Below are 12,873 nucleotides of genomic sequence, written 5' to 3' on the forward strand. Positions count from 1 at the left end.
ACAAATATTAATTTACAAAGTCTGCTGCCTCAGTTTGTATGATGGCAATTTGCATATACTCCAGAATGTTATGAAGAGTAATCAGATGAATTGCAAAGTCCCTCTTTGCCATGCAAATGAACTGAATCCCAAAAAACATTTCCACTGCATTTCAACCCTGCCACAAAAGGACCAGCTGACATCATATCAGTGATTCTCTCGTTAACACAGGTGTGAGTGTTGGCGAGGACAAGGCTGGAGATCACTCTGTCATGCTGATTGAGTTTGAATAACAGACTGGAAGCTTCAAAAGGAGGGTGGTGCATGGAATCATTGTTCTTCCTCTGTCAACCATGGTTGCCTGCAAGGAAACGCGTGCCGTCATCACTGCTTTGCGCAAAAAGGGCTTCACAGGCAAGGATATTGCTGCTAGTAAGATTGCACCTAAATCAACCATTTATCGGATCATCAAGAACTTCAAGGAGAGCGGTTCAGTTGTTGTGAAGAAGGCTTCAGGGTGCCCAAGAAAGTCCAGCAAGCGCCAGGACCGTCTCCTAAAGTTGATTCAGCTGCGGGATCGGGGCACCACCAGTACAGAGTTTGCTCAGGAATGGCAGCAGGCAGGTGTGAGTGCATCTGCACGCACAGTGAGGCGAAGACTTTTGGAGGATGGCCTGGTGTCAAGAAGGGCAGCAAAGAAGCCACTTCTCTCCAGGAAAAACATCAGGGACAGACTGATATTCTGCAAAAGGTACAGGGATTGGACTGCTGAGGACTGGGGTAAAGTCATTTTCTCTGATGAATCCCCTTTCCGATTGTTTGGGGCATCCGGACAAAAGCTTGTCCGGAGAAGACAAGGTGAGCGCTACCATCAGTCATGTGTCATGCCTACAGTAAAGCATCCTGAGACCATTCATTGGTGGGGTTGCTTCTCAGCCAAGGGAATGGGCTCACTCACAATTTTGCCTAAGAACACAGCCATGAATAAAGAATGGTACCAACACATCCTCCGAGAGCAACTTCTCCCAACCATCCAGGAACAGTTTGGTGATGAACAATGCCTTTTCCAGCATGATGGGGCACCTTGCCATAAGGCAAAATTGATAACTAAGTGGCTTGGGGAACAAAACATCGATATTTTGGGTCCATGGCCAGGAAACTCCCCAGACCTTAATCCCATTGAGAACTTGTGGTCAATCCTCAAGAGGCAGATGGACAAACAAAATCCCACAAATTCTGACAAACTCCAAGCATTGATTATGCAAGAATGGGCTGCCATCAGTCAGGATGTGGCCCAGAAGTTATTGACAGCATGCCAGGGCGGATTGCGGAGGTCTTGAAAAAGAAGGGTCAACACTGCAAATTTTGACTCTTTGCATCAACTTCTTGTCAATAAAAGCCTTGGAGACTTATGAAATGCTTGTAATTATACTTCAGTATTCCATAGTAACATCTGACAAAAATATCTAAAGACACTGAAGCAGCAAACTTTGTGGCAATTATTATTTGTGTCATTCTCAAAACTTTTGGCCACGACTGTACAGTCGGTAATACACTCGTGTCCCTCGGCGACCGGTTCATTCATGATTATTTTTTATCCCTTCAGGCTCCAAAGGCTTTGATTTCCTCCTGAACTACTTTTAATAGCGAGAACATGGTATACAACATCCGGGACTAGCATTACTAGGCATTAGCCACTCTAGCATGGTGGTGGAAAGTGGTTTCTTCACTGACATTTTCAACCTCTCCCTGACAGAGTCTGTAATACCTACATGTTTCAAACAGACCACCATAGTCCCTGTGCCCAAGAAAGCGAAGGTAACCTGCCTAAATGATTACCGCCCGTAGCTCTCACGTCTGTAGCCATGAAGTGCTTTGAAAGGCTGGTCATGGCTCACATCAACACCATCATCCTGGATACCCTAAACCCACTCCAATTTGCATACCGACCCAACAGATCCACAGATGACAATCTCAGTCGCACTCCACACTGCCCTTTCCCACCTGGACAAAAGGAACACCTATGTGAGTATGCTAGTCATTGTCTACAGCTCAGCGTTCAACACCATAGTGCTCACAAAGCTCCTCACTAAGCTAAGGACCCTGAGACTAAACACCTCCCTCTGCAACTGGATCCTGTACTTCCTGACGGGCCGCCCGTCAGCAAGACAAAGGAGATGATCGTGGACTATTGAAAAATAAGGGCCAAACACGCCCCTATTCACATCGACGGGGCTGTAGTGGAGCAGGTCGAGAGTTTAAAGTTCCTTGGTGTCCACATCACCAACAAACTATCATGGTCCAAAACACACTAAGACAGTCGTGAAGAGGGCACGACAAAACCTTTCCCCCCTCAGGTGACTGAAAAGATTTGGCATGGTTCCCCAGATCCTCAAAGTTCTACAGCTGCACCATTGAGAGCATCCTGACAGGTTGCATCACCGCCTGGTATGGCAACGGCTCGGCTAGAGCATAGTGCGTACAGCTCAGTACATCACTTGAGGCAAGCTTCCTACCATCCAGGACCTATATACTAAGCAGTGTCAAGGAAAGCCCATAAAAATGGTCAAAGGCTCCAGTCACCCAAGTCATAGACTGTTCTCTTTGCTACTGCACGGCAAGCGGTACCGTAGCACCAAGTCTAGATCCAAAAGGCTCCTTAACAGCTTCTACCCCCAAGCCATAAGACTGCTGAACAATTTATAAAATAGCCACCTGGACTATTTGAATTGACCGCCCCTCTTTGTTTTTACACTGCTGCTACTCGCTGTTTATTATCTATGCATAGTCCCTTTACCCCTACCTACATGTACAAATTACCTCGACTAACCGGTATCCCCTGTACATAACCTCATCATTGTTATTTTACTGTGTTACTAAATAAAGTAAAAAATGAAAAATAAAAGTAAGTAAATATTTTATTTACTCTATTTTCTTAAAATTGCAATGTTGGTTAAGGGCTTGTAAGTAAGCATTTCACGCTAAGGTTTACACCTATTGTATTCCGCGCATATGACAAATACAATTTTATTTTCCCCCAGTTTTTTCCACTTTCTCGCCATTAAATCTAGTCGAGGAAAACAAAGCCTTTGCAGCCTGAACGGAGAATGTTTAATGTACAAACTGGTCACATGGGGAAACAAGTGCATTACATCAAGCCCAGATGATAGTGGAGATCTATAAAGCCCACTGGCGGCTGCTCAGGCTACCAGACACCCACACCAGTACTAAGGAGGTGTCTCACCTTCTGATAGTAAGCAGGGTTCCCGGTGAGGTAAGTGAGGTGGACAAACTCCATGTGGAGTGTTCCAAACTCTGCTAGGATACTACTGCCTGCTGACGCCCAGCCCCAGTTACGACCCACACCACTAAACACAGGGAGAGGGAGAACGGACACACTTTGAATCATTAAATAGAGAATCCTGCTGAAATGAAATTGTTGCAGTTGCGGACGTAGATCTAGGGTTGCGTTGTGATCCGAGACTGACCTCTTGAGGTTGACCATGGCCCAGGGGATGCCTGTGGGAGTGTTGAAGGCTGGGAGCAGCTTCTCAGCCAACTGAACCGCCTTCACCTTAAACACCTAGAGACAGAGAGGGCGAATTAAAGTTTTCTAGGAAAAGTTGAGAAAAAGCTTCAGAAAGAGAGGAAACATACTTACATGAGACGTAACAATACAGCAAGAGTTTACATGGGACAAGAAACATCACAAAGCATCTGAGCTGGTTTACAGGAGGCTCAGAACTCTCCTCAGAGACCACTGGAATAACAGGACACTCACACACGCAAGAATTCACAACTACACTACATGCTCGTCAAACATCTCATTCCAAAATCACGGGCATTAATATGGAGTTGGTCCCCTTTGCAGCTATAACAGCCTCCACTCATCTGGGAAGGCTTTCCACTAGATGTTGGAATATTGTTGCGGGGACATTAGTGAGGTCGGGCGATAGGTCTGGCTCGCAGTCAGCGTTCCAATTCATCCCAAAGGTGTTCAATGGGATTGAGGTCAGGGCTCTCTGCAGGTCAGTCAAGTTCTTCCACACCAATCGAGACAAACCATTTCTGTATGGGCCTCGCTTTGTGCACGGGGGGGATTGTCATGCTGAAACAGGAAAGGGCCTTCCCCAAACTGTTGCCACAAAGATGGATGCACAGAATCATCTAGAGTTTCATTGTATGCTGTAGCGTTAAGATTTCCCGTCACTGGAACTAACGGGCCTAGCCCAAACCATGAAAAACAGCCCAGACCATTTTTCCTCATCCACCAAACTTCACAGTTAGCACTATGCATTTAGCATTTTTCTGGCATCCACCAAACCCAGATTTGTCTGTCGGACTGCCAGGTGGTGAAGTGTGATTCATCACTGCAGAGAACGCGTTTCCACTGCTCCAGAGTCCAATGACGGCGAGCTTTACACCACTCCAGCTGATGCTTGGCATTGCGCATGGTGATCTTAGGGTTAAGTGCAGCTGCCTGGCCATGGAAACCCATTTTATGATGCCTGCGATGAACAGTTCTTGTGCTGACGTTGCTTCCAGAGGCAGTTTGGAACTCAGTAGTGAGTGTTGCAACCGAGGACAGACAATTTTTACTCGCTTCAGCACTCGGCGGTCCTGTTCTGTGAGTTGTGGGGACTACCACGTTGCGGCTGAGTTGTTGTTGCTCCTAGACATTTCTACTTCACAATAACAGCACTTACAGTTGACCGGGGCAGCTCTAGCAGTGCAGAAATTGTACAAACTAACTTGTTGGAAAGGTTGAATCCTATGATGGTGCCACGTTGAAAGTCACTGAGCTCTTCAGTAAGGCTATTCTACTGCGAATGTTTGTCTATGGAGATTGCATGGCTGTGTGCTCAATTTTATATACCTGTCAGCAACAGGTGTGGCTCAAAAAGCCGAATCCACTCATTTGAAGGGGTGTCCACATAGTTTGGTACATATAGTGAACTTCAGGGGTCAAATAGCTACATTAAATCAAATAGTTTAATAATCCTTACTATGAATTTCAATATGAAAAACTATTCCATACAGTTTAGAAGACCCCCACCCCCCGGCTTCGACTCTCATTGGTTAACAAGCTCTCCCTCTCTCCATCACTCTATCAGGATTAGCTGTGAGGCCAGGTTGGCAGGCCGGGTCGGTCGGGTCAGATTGCAGATTTGGAACTCTGGCTCTGGCTGGTCGTAGTGCTGACTCTAATCTGCTGCTCCCACCGATCCTCTAACTTAGGAGCTGATCCTGTTATTACACATATGAGTATATGAGCCCAGGTCTCACTGGGATAGACCCGCAGGACCCCTCAGCCTGCCAGGGAGCGCACACACACACACACACACACACACACACACACACACACACACACACACACACACACACACACACACACACACACACACACACACACACACACACACACACACACACACACACACTATAAAAAATAAAAACACAAACACATAAGGGCTGCACGATATAGGCAAAAAAAGTACATGCGATTTCACGTGCAATACAGATCAAACCACTCGTTGGAATCATAGAAATATAATTATTTATAATAAGAAGCAAAAGTGGAAAGTAGCATTGTTCGTGTTTGCATTTCACCTAACAGAACAGCACGCAAACATAGTGAATCTAACAGTGAGGAGGAGGAACTGCAGTACTTGAGTGGCATGGCGTTGGTGTATGTGAAGCAGCCGCAAAAGGAGAAAAAAACTGAGTTAACTATAAAAACGAACATTACGCCTGGCTAAAATGCGTTTCATAATACCTCATGCAATTTGGATCTCTGCACATGTCAATATTTTGATTTCGATGTGAATTAGATTAATTGTGCAGCCCTAACACACATACAGAGGCACACAAACACTCTGTCATCTCGCTCTCTGGGGGAGTATGCCACTGTGTACATGTAATGGAGTCCCATAAAATGATCAGAAGGTATACTGTGAAATCTGGTGAATGAGCCTGTTTAGGAAGAAAGCCCTCAAAGGCTCCAGGGAGAGACAGGATTAGGTAAACTCACGATTCTACGTCTGTCTATGGGGTTTACACCATTTATTACTTGGCTAGTTATTGTTTAACTGAATCCTTTGTCATTCCTTTATTATTTGTCATATACTATATTCTATGATATCAGGCCTCAGAAACAAGCTTGAAAAACCATGGGACTGTGTTCTTGGGAATTTATCCACAACTGCGTGACTGAATTTACTAATCAAGCAATTGAGCTGCGGTTTAACCTGAGCTCAAGCCATTCTAGCCAATCAAGATTGTAGGTAGAGGTCAACCGATTATGATTTTTCAACGCTGATACCGATACCGATTATTGGAGGACCAAAAAAGCCGATGCCGATTTCTTCTTTTTTATTTATTTTATTTGTAATAATGACAATTACAACAGCACTGAATGAACACATTTTAACTTAATATAATACATCAATAAATCAATTTAGCCTCAAATAAATAATGAAACATGTTCAATTTGGTTTAAATAATGCAAAAACAAAGTGTTGGAGAAGCAAGTAAAAGTGCAATATGTGCCATGTAAGAAAGCTAATGTTTAAGTTCCTTGCTCAGAACATGAGAACATATGAAAGCTTGTAGTTCCTTTTAACATGAGTCTTCAATATTTCCTGGTAAGAAGTTTTAGGTTGTAGTTATTATAGGAATTATAGGACTATTTCTCTCTATATGATTTGTATTTCATATACCTTTGACTATTAGATGTTCTTATAGGCACTTTAGTATTGCCAGTGTAACAGTATAGCTCCCGTCCCTCTCCTCGCTCCTACCTGGGCTCGAACAAGGAACACATCGACAACAGCCACCCTCGAAGCAGTGTTACCCATGCAGAGCAAGGGGAACAACTACTCCAAGTCTCAGAGCGAGTGACGTTTGAAACGCTATTAGCGCGCACCCGCTAACTAGCTAGCCATTTCACATCGGTTACACCAGCCTAATCTTGGGAGTTGATAGGCTTGAAGTCATAAACAGCACAATGCTTGAAGCATTGCGAAGAGCTGCTGGCAAAACGCACGAAAGTGCTGTTTGAATGAATGCTGACGAGCCTGCTGGTGCCTACCATCGCTCAGTCAGACTGCTCTATCAAATCATAGACTTAATTATAACATAATAACACACAGAAATATGAGCCTTAGGTCATTAATATGGTAAAATCCGGAAACTATCATTTCGAAAAAACGTTTATTCTTTTTAGCTAACGGGTGGCATCCATAAGTCTAAATATTCCTGTTACATTGCACAACCTTCAATGTTATGTCATAATTACGTAAAATTCTGGCAAATTATTTCGCAACGAGCCAGGCGGCCCAAAGTGTTGCACATACACTGACTCTGCGTGCAATGAATGCAAGAGAAGTGACACAATTTCACCTGGTTAATATAGCCTGCTAATCTGGATTTCTTTTAGCTAAATATACAGGTTTAAAAATATATATTGATTTTAAGAAAGGCATTGATGTTTATGGTTAGGTACACCTTGGAGCAACGACAGTCCTTTTTCGCGAATGCACACCGCATCGATTATATGCAATGCAGGACACGCTCGTTAAACTAGTAATATCATCAACCATGTGTACTTAACTAGTGATTATGATTGATTGATTGTTTTTTATAAGATAACTTTAATGCTAGCTAGCAACTGCATTTGCGTAACAGGCAGGCTCCTCGTGGAGTGCAATGTAAGGCAGGTGGTTAGAGCGTTTGACAAGTTAACCGTAAGTTTGCAAGATTGAATCCCCGAGCTGACAAGGTAAAAATCTGTCGTTCTGCCCCCGAACAAGGCAGTTAACCCACCGTTCCTAGGCCGTCATTGAAAATAAGAATGTGTTCTTAACTGACTTGCCTAGTTAAATAAAGGTGTAAAAAAATACAAATAAAATCGGCCAAATCGGTGTCCAAAAATACCGATGTCAGATTGTAATGAAAACTTGAAATCGGCCCTAATTAAATCGGCCATTCCGATTAATCCGTCGACCTCTAATTGTAGGCCCTCCAACTTAACCAATTAAATTGCATGATTATCTTCTATATGGCCTGTAAGACCTAGCTGATTCTCTCACATTCATACTATTCATATGCAGTCCCTCCCTCGGCGCAGTGGCAGCCGGCCAGTGTGACAGAGGGAGCGGTGTTCTGCATTTGATGGGCTCCATGTTTGACAATATGAAAGTGAGTCAAGCGCTCCCCAGCGAGACAGACACAGCCTCAGCACCAAACTGAAAGACATTGCAAAGTAGAGCACAGCATACATGATAAACCAGGGAGAGCGAGCGAGATGGAGGGAGGGAGGGAGAAAGGAAGGAAAAATATGTATTGCAGAGACAGCTGTCTAGCTGCAGTGCGTCAGTGTCCCAGCTCATTATCTTACATTACAAGACCTGCTCTCTTCTCCTGTTTTCTCTCTGCAATCAGCTTGCTCTCTGTGTTTCCTGCCCCAGTCTCTCGCTCCCCCCCCACCCCCCATTGTCTCTCTCTCTGCTGTGAGGTTATTACTCTGTACAGGCTGTTAGCTGTTGTCCTCCTGGTCTCAACAGTAGAGCACCAGCAGCTTTCACCGAAACTACATATCCCAGAGGCAATAGCACCTTTCACCTAATCTACATATCCCAGACGCTAGGATATTTTTTATTTATTTTATTATAATTTCTTATTCTTATGGTCGATTCACAATATATACACATTGATCTTTTAAAAATGTTTCTTCAAATAAGCTTTGTTATACAATTAAAATATAGAATTCACTGCATTTCAAAGTCAGCAATAATCAAATGAATTCAGGGCTTGTGAAATTATACCTAGGTTAAATATAAGCCCCCCATAACCATAAGAACCACTAATAATGTCATTATTTTATCCAAAGAGTTGAATCTGCTTTTTTGCAATCACTGATATGGCTTTCAAGTCGTTCTATGAAAATGCCCTTTGTTACAAATTTAACCTGAACCATGCATAACGGTCATTCAATAATAATGACTAACCTCTTGTAGCAGGCATTATAGAACACAGGTCTCATAAACAATCTCTCAAGCACACACGCTTGTGAGTAGCCAGCTCATCTTTAATTTCAAGTTTAGCCAACTGGGATCTCTGTTTATACAGCATGCCAGCCTGTCCACTTTGTTTAGAAGTTGAAATCACGTGGCCTACCTTATTTCTCAATGAGAACGAGTTGCCAATTCCTTATATAATTGTGTATTATGCTTAGTGCACATTTATAAAACGCAGACTAGACAGCTAGTATAAAAGTCTTTGGCTAAAATGCTACTTGTGGTACATTGTACTGCAATATTGCACACAACAAACTGAGCAGTCATTTTCCAGAATCATTATTCATTGATACTCTCGTTTTAGTATTGTCTGCTTTGCGCTCAATCTAAATCATTAGAAAGGTTAACTTCTCCTCTATTACAGTAAAATAATGTCTCAATGCATTTCGGTCTCCATATGACCCATTCTGTTGGACCAAAAACTCAAATACAAATAGTGAGTTGAAACCACTTGTCAGAGAGGAGGAAGTGATCTCTCATCTTGGGGGAGGGGCTTGGTGCGTGTATAAATGGGAAGGTGCACACAGCGAAGAAAGGAGCGAAAGGGGATGAGACAAAAAAGACATGAACAAGCAGACATACAGTGGTTCTTCCTTTAAAAGTTTCAAGCTTGCCCCAACCATTAGTGGTAGATGGTGGCATTCTGTCATTGCACCACAATACCACAAGGGGGAGTAATAACGCTGATCTATCAGTAGTCTAAATTGTGGCACAAATTGACTATCTTTTCATAAATGAACGGAGGCGGTTTCAGTCTAAGAGTCTCTTCTCTGGCACTAGAGTTGTGCATCAGGCAACAACAACAAACTGTCGGTGGTCCTGGAGTTAAGAGAGAACTTGGGTAAATACAATGGGGGAATTACACTTGACATGTGGAATGACGATTTTTGAAAAATAGGTATGGTGGGCTTTTGGTTTCTCTCCCTCTAAAAACAGAAATAAATAATTCTAATTAACGAACTGTTTTTATTTACCACAGTGTGAAAGACTGATAGCCCCTCTATAGAAAGCCCTTCTTTACTGATGAAGATATCGTTATTTTTTAAACAAGCCATAGAAAGTTGGTTGCGATGTCAGTTTAAATCACCAGAAAAGACAAAAGAAATAATACAACAAATAGTGTGGTTAAACTCAAATATACTAATTGATAAAAAAAAACGTTATTAATTGGAACCTTTATCAAGTGGAAGGGGGGAAAGTAAGGAACTTGTCTGTCTGCCATGCATTAAAGACCAAAATTGGTTAAAGAAAATTGTGATAAATAAAAATATACCAGTTTCATTAAAGGACCAAAAAAATTACAGCTGTGCCATACAGATTGCAAAATAGTTGGGAAGAGATTTGAGATGTACCGATTCTATGGCACATGGTTTATGAACTGACAGATAATTTTCCGTTCCTCCTGAAAGTCTTAATCTGCTCACTTAAATGAACAGAGATCCTGGTCATGGTCCTACAGTATGTTGTTATAGCATCAAAGTGAGGACAATCGGCAATCTGCTGTATACAATGGCTTATTGTAACCTGGAGTCACACCTTTCAAGTACTCCTCACCCCACCCCAAACTCCCCAATTAACTTCTTGCGGATCCATGGGACGCTAGCGTGAAATTGCAGAGCGCCACATTCAAATTAAATTACTATAAATATTAAACTTTCATGAAATCACAAGTGCAATACATCAAAATAAAGCTTAACTTGTCGTTAATCCAGCCGCCATGTCAGATTTCAAAAAGGCTTTACGGAGAAAGCAAACCATGTGATTATCTGAGGACAGCGCCCAGCACACAAATGCATAACAAATCATTTTCAACCAGGGAGTTGCGACACGAATGTCAGAAATAGTGATATAATATATGCCTTACCTTTGAAGATCTTCTTCTGTTGGCACTCCAAAAGGTCCCAGTTACATTACAACTGGTCCTTTTGTTCGATAAAGTCCTTTATATCCATAAAAACTCAGTTTAGCTGGCGCGCTTCAGTCAATAATCCACTCGGTTTTCCTCCTTCAAAATGCATACAAAATGAATCCCAAACGTTACCAATAAACTTATCCAAACAAGTAAATCAACGTTTATAATCAAACCTCGGCTACCCTAATACACAAATAAACGATAAAATTTAAGACGGATAATCGTTTTTGTCTTTACCGCAGAAAAATGCCAAAGAACGCGTTCTCATTCACGTGTTTGGAAACACTACAGCCAAAATGGGAGCCACCTAGAAAAACTACAATTTCTGGCTCCTTTTTCCAAAAACCAGCCTGAAACTCTTTCTAAAGACTGTTGACATCTAGTGGAAGCCCTAGGAACTGCAATCGGGCACGATTTCACCCTATTATAAAAGTGCCAGCCATTGAAATCAGTGGTAGGATGAAATATTGTTTTGGGGGTTGGTTTGTCCTCGGGGTTTCGCCTGCCATTTCAGTTCTGTTATACTCACAGACATTATTTTAACAGTTTTAGAAACTTTAGAGTGTTTTCTATGCAAATCTACCAATTATATGCATATCCTAGCTTCTGGGCCTGAGTAGCAGGCAGTTTACTTTGGGCACGCTTTTCATCTGGATGTCAAAATACCGCCCCTTATCCCAAAGAAGTTAACACAGTTCCCATTCAAAAACAAGCTATTTATTAAAAAAAAAGACATTGCGACCAAAGAAAACAGACATAGTTCTCATCAAGCCAGCTACCCATTCCAGGGTTACGACTGTAACCACCAGAGGACTTGAAAATGAGATTGTGAACTCTGCAAACAACGTTTCCACTCGGAGAATGGTAAATTACTAATTAATTAATTAATTCAATACATTGGAATACAAAAAAAGCCATCCACCCATGATGGACTATTAGCAGGACAATACATTTGCCAAGGAGGGGAGGGGGATCATTGTAATTATATAAAAGCCCCTTAGATATTTTGTAAGGTTTTACATTTCTAAATTAATATCACAGACCAGATTTGCCATAACGAAAAATGCCCCTTAGATATTACTTTAGAATCCTTAATTAGATCTACAGGGACATTTTATTGATCTGCAAGTATTTTCATTCAGAAGCCACCTCTTAATGAGTTCCGAGAGCCGTGCCATACCAATTATTATTGGATTATTCACCATGGCAACCACTTGTTAATATAAAATGGAAAATTATGTGCGTTTGAATTTTTTTATCGAATTCAATAATATATTTGTAGCACTGTAGATGCTGTGTTTTTATTTACAGTAGTGATGGACAGCTGGAGGCATTTTGTTTTTCACAAGCGTAGTAAGCTGTGAATTCTGCAAACAAGGTTCCCATGGATGGGCTATTAGCAAGACAATATCCTTTTATAAAGGTTGAAGTCTAGTCTAATAGCTCGGCTACTGTAGGTGTGAAAAAAAATCCCCCCAACTTGCAATGCAACCGCAAAACCTCATGCAACTGCAAAATGTTGGATCAAGAATATATTGTACAGTATTTGCGCATCAACATATTTATGCTTTCGTTAATAAAATAATGATAAAAATACTCTTTCAAAATGCAGATGTTTATTTCAGCTATCAGCAGGTCAATAGGGAATACGTATCACTGAATGACAGAGCATGGGGACTGGTCTTGACATATCAATCAGATTTTTATGTGTAAATGTGGAACTCCACCTCCTGTTTGTGAACTCTGCAAACAATGTGTCCTTGATGGGCTAGAAGCCATCCACCCTTGATGGGCTATCAGTAAGACAGACTCTAGCAGAGTTTAGGGACTTTAAATGTACAGTATTAATGGATGTTTGCGAGGCATGCCACCTATCCCATATCTTTTGCATAGTCCACCAAATGC

The 12,873-nt window shown here is 42.0% G+C and overlaps 1 protein-coding gene across 2 annotated transcripts in view; it reads right to left on the bottom strand.

Moving 5' to 3' along the window:
• The window catches only part of LOC106586607 (mannosidase, alpha, class 1A, member 2), a 127,813-nt gene that overhangs the window by 31,878 nt on the left and 83,062 nt on the right, over positions 1 to 12,873 (bottom strand). For both annotated transcript variants that reach the window (XM_014174073.2, XM_014174072.2), the window contains 2 exons: positions 3,468 to 3,562; positions 3,224 to 3,347 (listed from right to left, as the gene is read on the bottom strand). In XM_014174073.2, coding sequence (XP_014029548.1) covers positions 3,224 to 3,347; positions 3,468 to 3,562 — 219 coding nt within the window. The remainder of the gene's footprint in view (positions 1 to 3,223; positions 3,348 to 3,467; positions 3,563 to 12,873) is intronic.

This window comes from Salmo salar, chromosome ssa25, assembly GCF_905237065.1.
Source record: "Salmo salar chromosome ssa25, Ssal_v3.1, whole genome shotgun sequence".
NCBI classification, from domain to species: Eukaryota; Metazoa; Chordata; class Actinopteri; order Salmoniformes; family Salmonidae; genus Salmo; species Salmo salar.